Here is a 17,885-nt window from a genome sequence, read left to right as displayed (position 1 = left end):
TACGGTTGAATAGAACACAGATATAATTCACAAATGTGTTATAACAAACCAGAATAAAATGATATTTATTTATTCTATTTTAAATTAGTGTTATTAAAATTACATATTGTACCGAAACGTAATAGAATAGTCTATTCATAAAATATAGGATCACAATAAAGAGCAATATTTATTTTAAACTAGCTGTTGCCCGCGGCTCCCGCCCGCGTGTTGCTCACTTTTTGCATAACCATATATAATATCAAACTTAAAATAATAACATACAGAAAAGAGATGATAACAAATGATAGACAACCACAACCAATAAACAACAAGGAATTTTGGAACCGCATGGTAGTCATTACACAACGGAGAATGTTAACACCGCGATCTAGGTTGATGACGTATTTTATCAACGCCATCTATCGAGCACAGTGTTCAACACCACAACCGCGCCCGCGCGCACTGCGTTATTTTTTTATTTTTTGTTACCTCTCATAAGTTTTAATATTAAGATTAACATATAACATATATAAGAACATATTTTTTTAGTAACTAATATATAATATATAACTTAACTAATATATAATATATAACTATCAATATTTAGTTGTAGTGTTTAAATGTTTTGAAGCAGTGTTGAAGTAAATTTTCAATTGACCATAACTTCTTTTTCCCTTAACCGATTTTGACGAAACAAAGTTTTGACAATACTCCTAATTATATGTAATTCAACTATGAAAACCGCGTTCAAATCCGTTGAGTAGTTTTGAAGTTATAACGTACCAGACAGACAGACAGACACAAAAATTCCACAAATTGTTTTTTTGGTTTCTATGACCCTTCTTTAATTGCGTCCGATCAAATTTTTGTAAAAATATTTAATGTACAGACATTCGATTTTTGCTGTCTTATTATATGTATGGATAATTATGTTTTGTAAACTGTTCATACGACACGGCCATCAGTAACGGTGAGTTTGAACATTAAACAAAACACCGGCCGTTTCAAGGGTCCTCAATCAAAAATTTTCGACGATACGCCGTTATCGTTGACCATCATATAAATGATGAAAGGATAGAGGCCAAAAAATTTCTATGATAAAAATAAAATGAAATAACCAATGAAATATGTATAACGTATGTTGACAAGATTTATATTTGAACGAGCTATTATTTTACAATAATATTTAATTTAAAATAAATCTGGACTTTTTTTTAATTTTTTAAAAATTTTAATTTTTCTGTCAAACTGTTAAGTAATAAAGAGTGATTTTATATAAGTTGCCATAGCCAAAACTTCATCCACTCTTAAAGCACGTTTAAAAATGTAGGTACGTACAAGAAAAGTATTTAAAAAAAAATTAAGGAATTTAAGTATGAAATCCAACTTAGTCTGTCTTAACTCAGTTGAAGAACGCAAGTGGGCAAGTTGCTCACTGAACAGTTACTGCAACTGACGACGTGTGCAGCATAATAAGGTAAACCGTATAACATTAAAAGTTTGTTCAAGTAGATAATTTGAGATTAACTTACAAATAGAATTAAAACGAAACAAAATTCGCTTAAGAGATTACGTTCGAATAGATACCCGGATGGAAGATGATTTCTTTAAATAGGAAAGGTAACAAGATGAACTAGAAGAATAACTTATTACAAATTAAATGGTTATCTATTTATACAGTGAGTAATATTATGTACCTATAGTAAATATGTAATGTTTTGAAGAAAATACAATAAAATCATCTTATGGTAAACGGTTCTTGGAACTAAAACTATCATCTTAAATTTTTGAAAAAAATAAAGAAAGTAATATTTTTAATAATCTATCCTTTTTATCTTTATACCATTAACATAATGGAAGTAGCAGAAAGGCGACACATCTTGAGGACGCTGACAATTTGATTAAGTTTTTTTCAAATAGAAAGCTGTGGAATGTTACTAACAATTTTCAATCCTTGCTTAGGGTGTATATTTTGGCTGCATAAGACACTTAAATAGCACGTTATAAATCAAATATACTAGGATAAAAAAGTAATGAAATGTTATTAACTATGTAGAGATTTTAAAAGATTTATAATTTAAACAACAATAGTATTATTATAAAAGCCCAACAGAATAGCAGTTTTGAAAGCAATTTTATGTATTGTTTTCATTCTAAAAGGAATATTTACATTATTACTTTTCTAGAAAACAAAATAAAAGTTTTTTATGACGATAAGAAGCGAACTTTAATATAATAGAATCATTTCCAAGAAATAAAATAATTTAATTGTAATAAATATACACCAAGCATATTGCTTGTAGGGAATATTTAATAACTTTATTTTTTCAAATGCAAAGATAAAATAAAATCATCTAATAAAAGTCCCAGAACCAGGTAAAATTGTAACTTAAGGTCACATTAATTGTAGGTATTGTAATATTATAATATATATATAATTATTAAAATCAGTTTTCACATAATAAATTAATCCCAATAATACATAGCGCACATTCCCATACTCCGTGTGTCAGATACAATTGTCACGATTCTCAATTCCAAGGGATTCGCATTATTCCGAGAAGATTCGTTTCTGGTAGCGTCTGCAATATAAAAGTTAGTTCCGGGCGATGTCGAACCAGCAGAATCGAAGGGACAGTATGTCATGTCAAATAGATTTTATTATTAATGATGTGTTTTATTCACTTTTACATTCTAAACAGCTGTTCGACGTGAAATTATTCTCCCGTTATTTAATATGAGACAGAAATGAAAATTACAGTACTTTCGGACTGTCCATTAACAATTAAACTTGGAATATAATTTTCGCACGGATTAATCTTGCAGTACGCCAAGTTTACTCATAAAACGTATTTATTTTTTCATACTCTGTGATCTACTTTCAGATTTCGAAAATAAGATTTTTGTATCCGATGTAAAAATAAAAAAAAAGTTGTGAGTGTTGTTATCGTGATGATATTGGACATTTCCATCTGTGTCTTAATAAGGCAAGTTTTTAAATATCCTTCTGTTATTCGATTGGTAAGTTAAGATATTTCAAAAATTATAAAATAATCAGAGAACAATTTAGGAGGGAAAAGGTTAGTAGACTGAAACATTTTATACAATTATTCTTCATCTAAAGTTATCACCTTGGAATATGTAACTTCCGGTCTAAAGGGTTACGCTCGTTTTGCCTTTACTTAAATATGCTGAATATTCGTTATACGCATTTAATTTTCCTATTATGCTTAAATTTCTCCTTAACTTTTAGTTTACTTTTTGTGGGTATTTTAATGTCGTTTATATTAACGTAAATTTTTGAAATTAAATATGTTTTTACCAAAAAAAAAAGTATATACGTCCTATGATATCCATCTGTAAATTCATATAAACAACTAATTTGGCAAGATAAAATTTTCGAATAATTCTATAGAATATCTTGGTATGTGCTCTGTATCTTTTCGAGAAGGTCAACTGTATGATCCCAGTAATCTTGAGTTTATTTAATGAAAACAACAATTTTGTAAATCTCATAACTTCACAAATTGCATAACTTACAACCAAACATGTGGTCAATTTGAAAATATTCATTATTTCCCATACGTTTGCTCAAAAATATGTAGTTAACAAAACATTATTAATTGTTCCAAATAACCAGAACTCTTAAAAATTATATCAAAGAATACATCATATAATTGTAGATAAATGACGAATTGTTACGCTAAAGCACATTCTGTCCGAGTTTCAGAGATACAAGACATATTTTCACGAAAAGAACCAACTAGCTAAGAATTTAAAATGTTCCTTACATCCAAGGAAGCTTTACAATATTTATTCACAGTTCGGGAAAGCAAAATGTTTAAGAGAATCTGAAACACGCTTCGCATAAGACAGAGGATCGCACGTGACTTGAAAGTAAAATGGCGAGATTCTAGCAACAATGAGACAATTTTTAGTGCCTCATCAGGGGCTTATGTCTTACGAATTTAATATTCTGCTAGGCGACTTCAAGAATTATCATATTTATATGGAGGTTATTTAAATCTTCAACTTAAGAACTATTTATATACTGATCAGTATCATTAACAAAAATTCAGAGAAGAACAATGCTTAGAGTAAGACATAAAATACTTTATAATTTAATAACTAACTTATTGTAAGCAAATAAATGTCTTCTGGACATCCAAAGTTAAAAAAATCTTCATGTCATATCATCATCATCAGCCTGCAATTCACTGCTGGACATAGTCTTTTCCCATGGCGCAGCACTTAGACCGATCTTCGGCTACACATATACATACTATACTTTATACATACCACATACATTAATAACATTATAATCTATTTGTCACAGAGAACACAGCGTTATTTTTTTTATGACAAATGAGCAGACGGCCTACCTGATAGTGAAAAACTAAAACTAAGCACTTATACACGTCGTTAAGCAATTCACGTCATGAAAATGAAACAATGACTCGTAGTAAGATATAATTTAAAGTATCTGACTTTTTCATGTAAATTCATAGAAGAGTTTATTGAATTATTTATATTAAGAATAATACAAAAAAAAATAAAAAATAAGAACATTTAAACCATAATATTACAGATGAGAAAATGTAAGTCTAATGTATGAAACAATATCCTTATATAGGTAAGTTATTTTCTTAACTAGTTTTTAGTATCTACCATCTTAATTACATTCATAAACTGCATGTCCACCGCACTACATACAAGCAGTTAACAGTTTTCACACTATATAGGGTAAGAAACTAGTGGTAAGCTTTCATAATAAAGAAGGAAAAAGAAGTAGAAATAATCATGAAATTAATTCGAATAAACTAGTATAATATCCGTTTACCACAAGTTGAGTACTATTTTTGGATTGTAAATGTGTTAAGCAATTATTTGTTTTATTTAAATGAGATTGTATAAATCTAAACTTATGCTTACAAAATCAGTCAGCATCAGTATAACACAACTCAGACTTACCAATGAATATTAATGAACATATGATTTCTATGCATAATTTAAACAAAACATGAATTGCATGAACAAAATATTTGCAATCAATTTTAAATGATTATCTCATAGTCGAAACCCATCAGTGATAATATATCGCACTATCATGATACATTGAAAATGTTATTCATCATTTGTTGTAAGCTTTCATGTTACTTCCGATAATTAACAGACTGATTATTTTTAATTATCAAAAATATATAATTATAAATGATTTAATTTTCAATTTCCATAGAGTATTTAACAACGAATTCAATATAGATATAATTACATATAACTCGCCGTTGTCTTATTCATTGTTTGCAACTGATAAAACTATTTAAAGAATTAAAATAGCTTTTGTTTACTCGTAATAAATATCAATATTGCTGACGAGTTCTTTCTTGAGGAGTGAATTAAATATTTCTTTTATATTAAGACTTGATACTGTAACAAGAGTTATTTAAGTATCAGTTTTTTATAAAAAAAAACGCAATAATTCTTAGGATTAAATAATAAGGTCTTGAAACTTTTAACAAATTTGAGATGCAATCCCCTTTCTCAAGAGCACGTTTACTGAGTCTGTCGTGTGTATGCGAAAGGAATTAAATAAAGTCGTGAAGTCAATTACACAAAGCGCCGTCGGATCGTGATCAGTTTGAAGTTAGGAAAACTTATTAAAACTCTATCGTAGTTCTGTGATTCAGTCAATACTTTTAATTAAATTGGCTTATATTTTACAGGGAAATTCAATTAAAGTGGTTATAAAGTTGTCCTGAGTGATCGTGATTTGAAATGGGATTATTTTCATATTTATTGGTAACTTATGTGGTTAGTTAACCCGTTGAACGTTGATTACGTTTGGATTTCTAGTTAAATTTACGGGTTAAATCTTAAGCATACCTCGGAAATGTTTTGTTTAATTAAAATATCTATAATTTATCAGATAAGAAATTGGACCGTCAACGTTATATGTATATAAATATAGTTGTTTTTATTTAATATGCGGATAATTCAGCAATAACGCTGGAAGACACCCAGTAAAAACAGGCATTTCCAATAAAATTTCACTTAAACACGAAATTTAAAATTTTCGCTTTACAGCCTTTTCCTGTTTGCCAAAAGGACTTAAGAGAATTTTATGATAACATAAAATATGCTCTATCTTAAAGTTGACAAAGCTCATTATCAGTCGCAATATAATAATGTATACATCGTTTTAAGTTAACTTGTTAGGAATTGGAAGTCACTGTCAGCGAGTAATGGGCGTTCGTGAGAGGAATGCCATTTGAATTTTGTCGATACACTTTGTGTATGTAAAGCAGTATCTTATAGACTGGTTTAAGGCACTACATAGATTGTGTATAATACTGACAAAATTGCATATAAATATGATAGATAGTTAAGGATGAAGTACATAATAATAACGACCAAACATTTAAACAAGGATTTGGTAATCAGTCAGTGTAAGAGTTTTGAATATGATTAATATTATATATATTTATAACTGGATATTTTTTCAAGGCATTAAACAAATATTTAAAGTTATTTTAAGATCTTTTTAAATCCAGTTTATAAGAAGATACCCAAGCGCGGTATATTTTTACACAAGCTTCCTTAATTTTCCTTTGTGAGATAGCTTACGTGTTCAGAATATCCTTTAGGAATTGGATTCAAAAATAATTGTAGATGTCCTGCGTTTAATTGAACAGAAAATCTTTTATTAGTATCAAGATTCTGTTACTGACTTTAGATCGCTTTACGCATGAAAAAAATTTTAACTTCATATCTTCAGCTTACAATATGCCTTTTAAATTTTATTACGTAAAGTAAAAAGATTAAGTTGTGAGGTGTGACCAACTTTATCTCAATGAAAACAAAATTTATGACAAAGGCAACATTTTGTTCTGTAAATTGGTAATAATAATAATATTAACTGCAAAAAAATTGTTACATTTGTTTTTATAAAATGTCTAACTAAAGAATAAAAGAAACACGCAAAGGCGGTCTTATTGCCAACAGACAGACTCTGACAGACAATCTTTAGTGAAAGGAAATAGACAAAATAGACGGAATGCTGGATAAAAAGAATTTATACTATTTTACTCAGGTTGGATTTGAGGAATAACTTTAGTGGATAATGAGGAATAACCTAAACATACAACAAATACATCAATCAATATCTTTATTACACAACGAATAAACAGGAATATCACTTTCGAATTTACAATGGTAATCATAAAATTTATCCCTGTATAGTAACACGAAACATCAAAAGATATCAAAGTAGCCTGCGGCATCAATTTCGTTGACAAATTGTATAAAAAGACACTTTAAACGTACGAACGAACGTTAAAATACCCGAGGATGACTTTTAAAATGGCTGAATGCACGCTAAACACAGCCCTATTCGACCAACTTTCATTTATTATCCCTCCCATTAACGTAAGAACTCCTTTGTGTCGTGGAAAATATGATTATGACACAAGCCGTCCCTCCTATTGTCCCTTATTCGATTTTTTTCTCGTACAAAAAAACTCAATATGGTAGGCATTTTTCCAGAGCTCGTCCGGGAAATTAAAACTGCTCGCAATGTCATTGTACTTTTTTATGGTTTGTATCCTTTGTTGAGGTGCAATATAAAACTCTACTTTACGTAATATGGAACCTTTTCGTAGTAATCTGCATAGTTTTGTGATGAAAATAAAAGTTTTAAAATTAAAATAAGCTCTCTTTCCTATATCATTTAAATAATCTTTTTCCAGGACGTAAGGAGAATTTATTTAAAAGTTTACCTCAGAATATTGTTATGAATTCAGAGAAATTACGTAAGTTGAGATTTGATATAAAATTCATTCGTAGAAATATTAAATAATAGTTAACCCTCGTATATTTATAAAGTTTGTTGTAACGCAGACAATAATTTCTTTTTAAAATACTAAATAATAATGAAGGCATACACAACACAAATAGAAACGATAAAAATATTTGTTAAATTATTTAAATTCAAAATTCGAACACTAATACTATATAAACGTACTTTATTAAGTTTCACATATAATAATTATAAAGTATGACTGCATCTAGAAATAGACTTAGCCAAGGCGTAGAGTATAAAGAAGAACTACATACAACTCAAACACACTCGTGAACTTCTTATTCGGTAAGAATGAGTTTCTGTAACTTGCACATCTCTATTGAAGTTGGTAAGTAATCTGAAATAATTTGAATTTCCCAGAAGTTACCCTGTAAAGGTGAGGTTTTTATTAAACCAATTTGTTCTCTGGCTTCATTTGTGTTTTAAGCATGACAACATCAAACTAGATAAAAATAATTTCAAAATTTAATGTTTTACATGTGACTATACTTTGAACTATCTAACTTAATTGGCAATATGTAAATCTGAGTAGGAAGAGGGTTAAAAAAATGCGTTTCAAAAACAAACAATGAAAAACTATTCAACAACGTTTTATTTTTTCTCATCCTTCAGCAGCTGATATACGAATGAGAAGTCTTTCTGTCCATATCCACGTGACTGTACAATACGGTACAACTGTGTGGCAACTGCACCGAGAGGGATGGGGGAGCGGATGCCCAAAGCCATGCCACTAGCCAGCTCCAAATCCTGGAGACCAAGCTTACTTTGAACAAAAAATGGTTCTAACTTATAGATATTAGGTACAATAATTTCCTTTCTACTTTACATGAGGTTTAATTAAAAAGCAGATAATTCCAAATCTATATCTTATAGACCTAGTGGCGTGCACACATAGATGCAAATAAGCACTGCTTACCCTACCCATATAACAAGTAACGTACGTTGTTTAATTCTTACTTACATACTTTTAATCATACAATACGCAATACGAATGTTAAATTGTTTACAGACATTTAAAAATATTTCATTTGATTCACTATTTGGTAAAATTGTTAAAAGTGCCATCTATAAACAGAAAACGATATGTTTTTGATCGGCCGCTGCTAACTGCTAGCGCCGCTATGCAGCTAGAGCGGCGGTAGGCACACACTACAGGGTGCATATTTTCCATACAACTAATCTCAAGACGATCTACAAATCTCATGTTTTATGTAGAAAATGATTGCATGTGTGTGTGCAAAAACTATGCATGTGTTATGGTTTGAGAGTCACTGTTTCCTTAATCCTATTCTATTAAATTGTCATACAAATTCTTAATTTTCAAATGAAACGACACTATTTGATAGGTAGGTTTAGTATTCAAATATTTTTTTCGCCATTTTATTGTTATTGAATATTATCATTTGTCTTTCTAAGCGCAAGTGAATAAGTTTAGGTAGCTAATGTGTGAATTTATTAACGAATTATGGAAAATTATAGTTGTGAGCTCTGTGCTGTTGATGTGTGCCTAACGAAATTAATTACGAGTACATTTTAAATTGTCGTTTGAATTTTGAATTTGTCTGTGTCGTTTGTTGTTGTTTGATGATAAAATTAAAATAATTAGAAAAGGGAATATGTGTGTCCAGTTGAGATTTAACTAAAAAAAAGGTAATGTTACTCGTTTTAATAAAAAGTATTCTGATAGTTTTAATTAACTAGCAGATTGTGTACACACAAATAAGTTATTTTGTTTTCCTTGTTTGTTGTTTTCAAATAATAATAATAAGAATGTTTGGATCTCTACTGGATATTAAATTTTAAATAACTTTCATAAAGCGGTGATGAAACAGATCGTACTCGTTTTTAAGTACTTTCGTGGCTCAAAGGTTGATAGTTTTATATAAAGATGATTGTTCCGATCAGCCTGCTGTAACTTTGTGCGCAAATATTATCAATGTTTAAATGAAACTAATATTTTCGGATTACTGCGAGTATTTAATTATTTTTAGACACTAGATACTCCTGACGTTTCGGTTACTTTGCAGCAAGCGTGATTACGGCACACATCTCGTCTGCCCATTAAAAATATAACTCACGAAAGTATTAGATCTCATTATTACAAATGTTTGAGAGGAAATTATGATGAAAATTACCCTACCCCAAATCTCTGTGCACGCCCCTGTATAGACCTATAAACAAATTCAATGTGTATACCTTGACCATGAGTTCATTCTTGAAACCACCATCATAGTTTCTGCTGGATGGAGCGGTCGGTACCAGTCCGGGCACAGGGCAGTAAACCTCAGTAGACCACGAGCGTGCTGATGAGTTGTTCAACACGTCCAGCAAAACTTTGGGATCTAAGCCCATTCTGCAATTTTGGTTGTACTACAATAAATATGGTGCTAGAAAATTTAAAGTTGGACGTACATCATTCTGAAAAGGGTGATCAGTTGGAGAAAAACTATGAAATTGCAACTTAGGCACCTATCTATATAATCTATTGATATTATTTCTTTTATAAACATTTGAATGTTTATTTGTAACTAGTTCCAACCATACCGTAAATATGAATAATGCCTTGAACCCAAAACAGCTGGGCAAAATTTTATATCGATTCTAGATAAGACAATAATGTAAAATATTAAACCCTGACGAAAAGAATAAATACCAGAGGTTTTGAAGGATAGTATAAAATTTTGTTTTAAGTAAAAGGTTATAAAAGTTCACTTTATTTGATTCCGTGAAATAAAAATTCCTTGTACGGTATTATCTTTAACGCCAGAACGTCGTAAATCTAGAACAAATTGTCCAAGTTTCCATTTGCTTAATAAAAAATTCTCTACCCTTCCATTTACATACAAATATGATTGGAAGGAAGGTTACATTTTGATAGGACCTCCCGTCATCGTCGTGTAGGCTATTTCCCGACAAACTAACACTGATAGTATTTTTTATCAAATTATAAGTAAAATATCACCAAAGTGTTCTGCTCATCTTTTCTAAACTGTGATACTTAAAACGACCTTTAAGTTAAAGAAATTCAAACAATTTAAACCAATCCTTTTATAATAGTTTACAAATCATTATTTTCAATTAGCAATATTGAATTTTAATTTTGTCCATATCAAGAACATAAAGTGATAACACCGATCAAATAAAGCGAATATATAAATGGTATTATATGAAATATTAGCGAACAGACAAAGAAATGATTACAAACTAAATCCACAAAGTCAATAGGAAGTTATAACAACCGAGTTCTATTAATGTAATACAGCGGTATAAAGTTTTGCGTAATTAAATCAAATCTCATGCAGGTTGAAGCTGAAGTTCCGCTAAGTTTCACTACAGTTGCATCCAACCCACTGTTACGACGACAAGATGACGTCACGTCCTATACAAACTGATAGGTTTTGATATCATTTGATATATAATTCACTTTTAAACATACTTCGAACTAAGGGGTGATGGAAATAAACGAATTCTTCCTTGAGATTGTCACGTAGCAGCTATTTAGTAGTAAGTTTATTCTATTTATAAGTAAAAATAAATATATATCAATACTAATAATTCACCATACTCACTTAATGCCCATATTCATACATTCGGCTGTTGCCATACCAGTGATTCCCATTAGCATATTATTTGCTAACTTAGCCACTTGACCGGCACCGCTGTCGCCACAATGAAAATGTTTGAGGCCCATGGCTTTCAGCATTGGCAGGGATCTTTCGAAATCCTCTTTGCGGCCCCCTACCATGAATGCTAAAGTGGCATTTTGGGCCCCCATTACACCTAAAAGTATAATTCGGGTTATAAAATATAGCGGTTCGATTATTTTCGAAGATATTATTAAAATGTCCATAATTTTAAAACAATCCTTGACCTTTACATATACATAACTGCCTATGTGAACGAAATGAGTATTTTTAAACATTAACTTTGGTATTATTCCTTTGTATTGTTCCGATATTAATTAATTCCAAATACATTATAAAAATTTTATTAACAATTTTATCATTACCAGTAATATTGGCATTTTATTCTTATTAATTATTTATACTATATATTTGTATTAATCTCATAAGACTTTTTAATTAAATTATTACATTGTAATTATTATCTTTATTTTCGGGACTTTTTATCAGAGGTTAGTGTTTACGAATACGAATCACCGAGATAATTCCGTAAGTTTACCTAATAATTAATAAATGTGTGTATATGGATTTCATTATCTTGATTGTTTTGTCTAAAATTATATAACTTTTTGTTTCAAATGAAACACGTACATTTATTACGTCTGTAATATTTCTGTTCGTGAAAAATTTCATTTTTTTTTTTTTTATATTCTACAAAAAGTTACATAATGTACGAGAATTAAAATGACATAGAGCGTACAAAGCTTAATACAACAGCTCATATTGTGGTCGAATTATTACATGAAAAGGTCATTACTTTTCTTGTGGTTAACGTTAATGTAAATTACACAGAAACTTTTCAAAAAATATGTTAACAAAAAAATCATTTAAAGGGAATAAATAAAAACTTAACATTCGAAGTTTACATCTAATTATATAAATCGGTATTAATTTGAAAGCAATTTAAACAAAACAAAACAATGAAGTAGTATTTTTAAAGCTTCCGAAATATTTGTAATTAAGTATCTGATTTCAAACGAATTGTTGGTAACGTTATATTCGTGATATTATACCTCCAGAAACCGGGGCATCTATGAAGCTGACACCGCTCTCGATGGCCACTGAGAATATCTCCTTGGGAACATTCGGGTCCACAGTACTCGAATCAATGAGAAGTGAACCTTTTGGTGCCTGCAAATAAAGACTAAATAATTAAATACCGTTTTGTAACTGATGAATTACCATGACTTTAAAATATGTTTGTTTTCTTTATAAAACAGTAGAAGATTGCTAACTTGATAATACATGCGTTATTATCTATTACTTTATTCGTATTAAAATATAACATAATTGACGAAACCGCACATCAAAAGTTTTTAGTTTTTGAGCAAAAGAATGAAAAACGAAAAAAAAATTTAAAAAAAAAAATTATTTTATAACTTTAACAACGATGTGTCGTAACAGATTCTAGAAGTAAATAAAGGGCAATACTTTAATCTAAATACTATTTTTTGTGAAACATGTTTCAGCTTGCCCTGGTCTTTATTAACTCGAACGTTTCACTGCTTAACAGACCGTAGTTCAAGCCGTCTGGCGCTGACATCAAAGTCTGAATTGATGTACAAGTACTATTTGGAACGTGAATCTCAAATCTCAAAAATGCCTAACAACTCCGTCTCTTGAAAGAGTATCTTTTTGTTTTTGAAATTGCTCTCAACTTCACATCTGCGTCATCTTCAAAAGCAACTTGTTTTGTAAGTAATTTTTGCCATGATTTACAAACGTATCTTTATAAATAATACACAAGTCATGAATTAAAACATACTTATTTTTATGAACATATAATTGTTTTCAATCTGTCATATACATTTAATTAGGAATTTGTAACTATATAACACGTTTATATTAATGTGCTGTTTAACAACGTCGTCGAAGATATTGTCTCTTATTCCATATTTCTGTTAAATCTCAACAGATGCCTTAATTAATTATTTTTAAAACTATTTACGTTTATGAAACAAACTTATTGTCTGTTGTTTCTACATACATGTTTTACCACGCCATCTTTTCCGAGGTAAGCGTCGAGAACGACTTTGTTGCTGGGCAATATCGACACCACAGCATCGACTCCGTCCACCGCTGCAGCTATGGAACTGGCGCTGGCCACGCCTTCTTTGGCTGCTGCGTTCTGAGCCTCCTTTGAAGGATCGTATCCTCGAACATTGAAGCCCTGGAAATTACATTGCAAATCACCCTTTACGTTTCAACGCCTTGATAGAGTTTTATGGTATTTTATGCAGAAAACGTCAAAAAATCGAACAGTCATCCTATAAACAAGCCTACACGATCAATCAATCAATACATATTATAAAACAAAGTCCCTCACCGCGTCTGTCTGTCTGTCTGTTCGCGATAAACGGAAAAACTACTGCACCGAATATCAAGCAGTTATCTCCACTCGAAAGCGTGATTCTCGAGGTACAATTTGGTATATACTTTGTTAAGTTTATATATACATATATATATAGAGCAAAATTATTAAAGTAAAATACTGATAATATCTTTATCATTGCTTTATCTTATATGACTATATAGCAATAGCAATTTGCATAACATTAGATGTTTACACAACAGTAATTATTTTGAGTCAATAGATTACGAATATTAATTCTGACGTAACAATAACTAGGGATGTACGATATAAACGATGGGTCGAAAACATCAACGAGTAAATATTTTCGCTATATAATTTACATTCAGCTATCATTTAATACAATAAAACGATATTAATGTGTTTCCCTGAGACCTTAAGCGTTACGCAAAAAGCACCCATCTGCATAATTTAACATAATCTTTGCATAAATAGAAGGATTTTAATTTTAAATAGCCGTAAAAGCATTAAATGGCACTACACTTTTTATCTTTCTTTTCATCCGTAATTTAATTTAATGAAATCGACTCTTGAACTAATTGCTCTACTGCTATTTAACTATTTTAAATATTTATAATTTATTATATCAACAACTTAATGACATTATTTTAACGTCAAATTAAATCATTGTTCGCAAAAAGCAAATTTTAATAACGTACTAGACATAACCATGATTTTCTTTCAAATTACAAATTTCGAGTATCTGAAACGACTATTTCTATTTTAATTATAAATATGTCAATTGTATTTATTTAGTAAAGCGAATCGTGACAAACTATTGACATGAAACTTTTTAAATTAAACGCTTCAATTAAATTAATCATAATAAAGAAATATCATATCATTTTATTAAACTTTATAAATAATTTATTTAACACGAATTTCTATTCGTTTAATGATTCAACAGTGTACACTGGTACGAACACATATATGTATATACGCTTTATTCTCATCTATCAAATGTGTTGACCGTTACCCCGCGCCCATGACCTTTAAGTGACTGCCAATATTGTTAAAATTCTTAATTTAACAATGTATTTTTTTACATACATTACAATATATTATGTATAATATTAATAATATCACAGTTTAAAATTTTGTCAAGCAACGCATATGATATCTGTATTCAGCTTCAAGTACCAAATCATTTATCACATAAACATTATGTAGATGTATTAACAAGAATAAACATCAACTCATATAATTTCATCGTCCAAAAATGAGTTTTACGAATGAGGATACTTATTACGAATGAATAAGTAGCAAATGACACTTATTTTTCATATTTTAATTATTTTAATTTAGTATCATGTTTTGTGAAATATTTAATCAATTGGTAAAACGATATATCTTTATATATTATTTGTGTTTGCGTAGCTACAAAAAATAATACACCGATAAGAAGAACAGGTAAATGATAAATTCTGAATATTTGATTATATTATGAACAAGGATAACGTTTTTATTGTTGAATATTAGTCTGTTTGTTGGAAGATGACGGTTTTTATGTAATGACAAATTACTAAATATGACAAAAATTTCACTAACTGATAATTTACTTCAAGGAATTTACTTCTTTTATTTAGAAGCTTCATGAATGACAACAGGCGACGGGTTTCACCGTTTAAATTATTGCCTTCTGAATTAAATGCATTTTTCATTTTAACTTCTGACTCTATTGACCTTTACTCTCTTTGGCATGGAAAGACAAATTGCCTTTACAATTATAATTAAAAAAATATTTTATATAATATTATATTTCAATGAGACTTTTCTTCTCCAATAAATTCAAAGATACATTTATCAGTATTATAATAATCTAGAGAGAAACATCGTCTTATAATAGGAAAGCTGTGTCAGTGCGATGTCTGTAAAAATAGTTTTGGGTTAAAATTAATGTATCTCGAAAATTAACCTTGAAAACGTGTCGTCGCTGAAACTTCTATATAAAAAAATATCAAAAATAAACATACATACACGTGTGAAAAAATAATAATAACGGGAAGAAATATTATAAAAATAAAATTTTTTTTTGTTGTTTTTTCCAAAAGCATAATACCTAAAAATATTGATATTCTTTATATGACTATAGCTCATAATCTTTTGACTTAAAGTATTTAAAATATAATTAAACACGTGGTTTTTAAAAGTCAAAGAACTCATATCACAGAGCATTTAAACATACAATATTATCACAATCACCAAGAGAGACGTTTTAATTATGGATGTACCTTTTTCACGAGGTTAGCGGCCATAAATCCACCCATGTTACCAAGGCCAAGGAAGGCGATATTTTTATCTGCTTTGGAACTGTAGTTCCTTCTAGGAATAGCTAGAAACCGGCTGATCGGGCGTGCCGCCATTTTGGAATAAAAATCTACACGTCCGATGCCGGCGCCCGCGCACAACTTAACTGAACAGAACAACGAGTTACGAAGTTCTGTAGATCATTCCGCTGTTCAAATGTACAGTAATCTATTATTTACTTACGCGTCATCAACATCACATTCAAAATTTAAATTGAATCATTTCTCTGTATTGTGATATCAAATACATTAATTAATACTTTTACCAAACATAAATATATTTTTGTAAAGAAGCAAATAGATCGATTCAAGATGATCATGTTGAAAATGATGTTGTCTCTGTCCCGCACGCAGCTTGCTATATATTTATTTCTTTCCATCACTATCAGCTTGTCTGAATGCTATCATTTTTTTATTTGTGTATTTTACCAGTCAAGGTTACTAGGTTAGTTACGTATATTACGAATACTAGTGTGTCACAATAGGGAATGATGCTTGTTTAAAAAAATGTTTCGTTTCGTTTTCGTTACAAAAACATATAACCCTTAAACTACTCAAGGTTAAGGTCAGAAGTATCTCTTAAGATGAAAGATTCATTAAGATCTTATCTCTTAAGAGTTTGATTGCTGAGTGCTCTCACAAAATACCTTAAGGGCACTTCAAGGGTTTTAATAGATAAAGATAACTCAGGGTTGAAATATAATTATTATCTTCAACAAAACCTAGATCATTTAACCCATAAATTCTTTATAACAGTAATTTTGCTTTCTATTAAAGCATTCAAGTATTGAAAACAAAAAAAAGAAATTATAAATACTAAATTTTTAACGAAGTAAGTTGTAATGAACATTAAAGGAAAGTCTTTTAAGACAAGCCCTCTTGATCTCGCCACGCCCTGTCGCCTCTCATAGCAACAAAATCGAGTTATCGGTAGAAATAAAAAGTCCGCAATATAGTTTTAGTGTGATGCGATAATTCATAACAGTAAAACTGTTTGGTAATTATTAATAAAATTAGTATATTACTCAGACATTTGAATATTTTCTAAAAAATATTTTGTTAATGTTTACAAAAACAACGATCTTTGTAAGCGGCACGTGTTTAGTTATGTGGGTTTTCTTCCACACACGAGAACTATAATAATATAACAAATAATGTGAACAAAGTGGGGAGGGGGGGTATCATCTACGAGTATAACAAATTGACTGGCAGATATCATAAGTTTATTTAGTAGTAAGGAGTGAAAAGCGTATTAAGGTTTAAAATTGTCTGTTTCCCTGCTGTCATGTTGCAGAAATCTCGCAGATTTATATTTTAGAAAGGTACCATCAGGTATCAATTAAATATAGCAATTATGAAATCAAAGGTTACTTCACAGAAACAAAATCTTTCTTTTAAAAAACCGTTGGTAAATCACCAAATCCTAAACAGATAGACTGAAAGGATACTACAGGCTTTATATGAAATATCAACCATCTATTCAATTCTACGGTTTAAAAATATTGTACTATTGCAAACTCTACAGAGATATTTTTTGAGACCTTTGTACCTACAAGGATAGTTTTTGATACGTATCTGGTATCCCCACTAAGTACCTTACTAACCGGACATGAAGACTCATAACGTCACTCTACCAATGATGTGAAGAGGTTCTCGCAACCCTGTCTATGGGATTCAATACAAAG

The 17,885-nt window shown here is 29.9% G+C and overlaps 1 protein-coding gene across 1 annotated transcript; it reads right to left on the bottom strand.

Annotated features, from left to right (window-relative positions):
- Nucleotides 1-8,414: 8,414 nt before the first annotated feature.
- On the bottom strand, nucleotides 8,415-16,320 carry LOC116775205 (probable 3-hydroxyisobutyrate dehydrogenase, mitochondrial). The gene is made up of 6 exons (XM_032668058.2): nucleotides 16,126-16,320; nucleotides 13,511-13,693; nucleotides 12,537-12,654; nucleotides 11,410-11,620; nucleotides 10,037-10,193; nucleotides 8,415-8,587 (listed from the first exon to the last, which is right to left on the bottom strand). The coding sequence occupies exons 1-6, from the start codon at nucleotides 16,255-16,257 to the stop codon at nucleotides 8,432-8,434; spliced, it is 957 nt and encodes a 318-aa protein (XP_032523949.2). The 5' UTR covers nucleotides 16,258-16,320; the 3' UTR covers nucleotides 8,415-8,431.
- Between the last annotated feature and the right edge of the window lie 1,565 nt (nucleotides 16,321-17,885).

This window comes from Danaus plexippus, chromosome 8 (assembly GCF_018135715.1).
Source record: "Danaus plexippus chromosome 8, MEX_DaPlex, whole genome shotgun sequence".
Classification (NCBI taxonomy): Eukaryota; Metazoa; Arthropoda; class Insecta; order Lepidoptera; family Nymphalidae; genus Danaus; species Danaus plexippus.
This window is presented reverse-complemented; position numbering and strand designations above follow the sequence as displayed.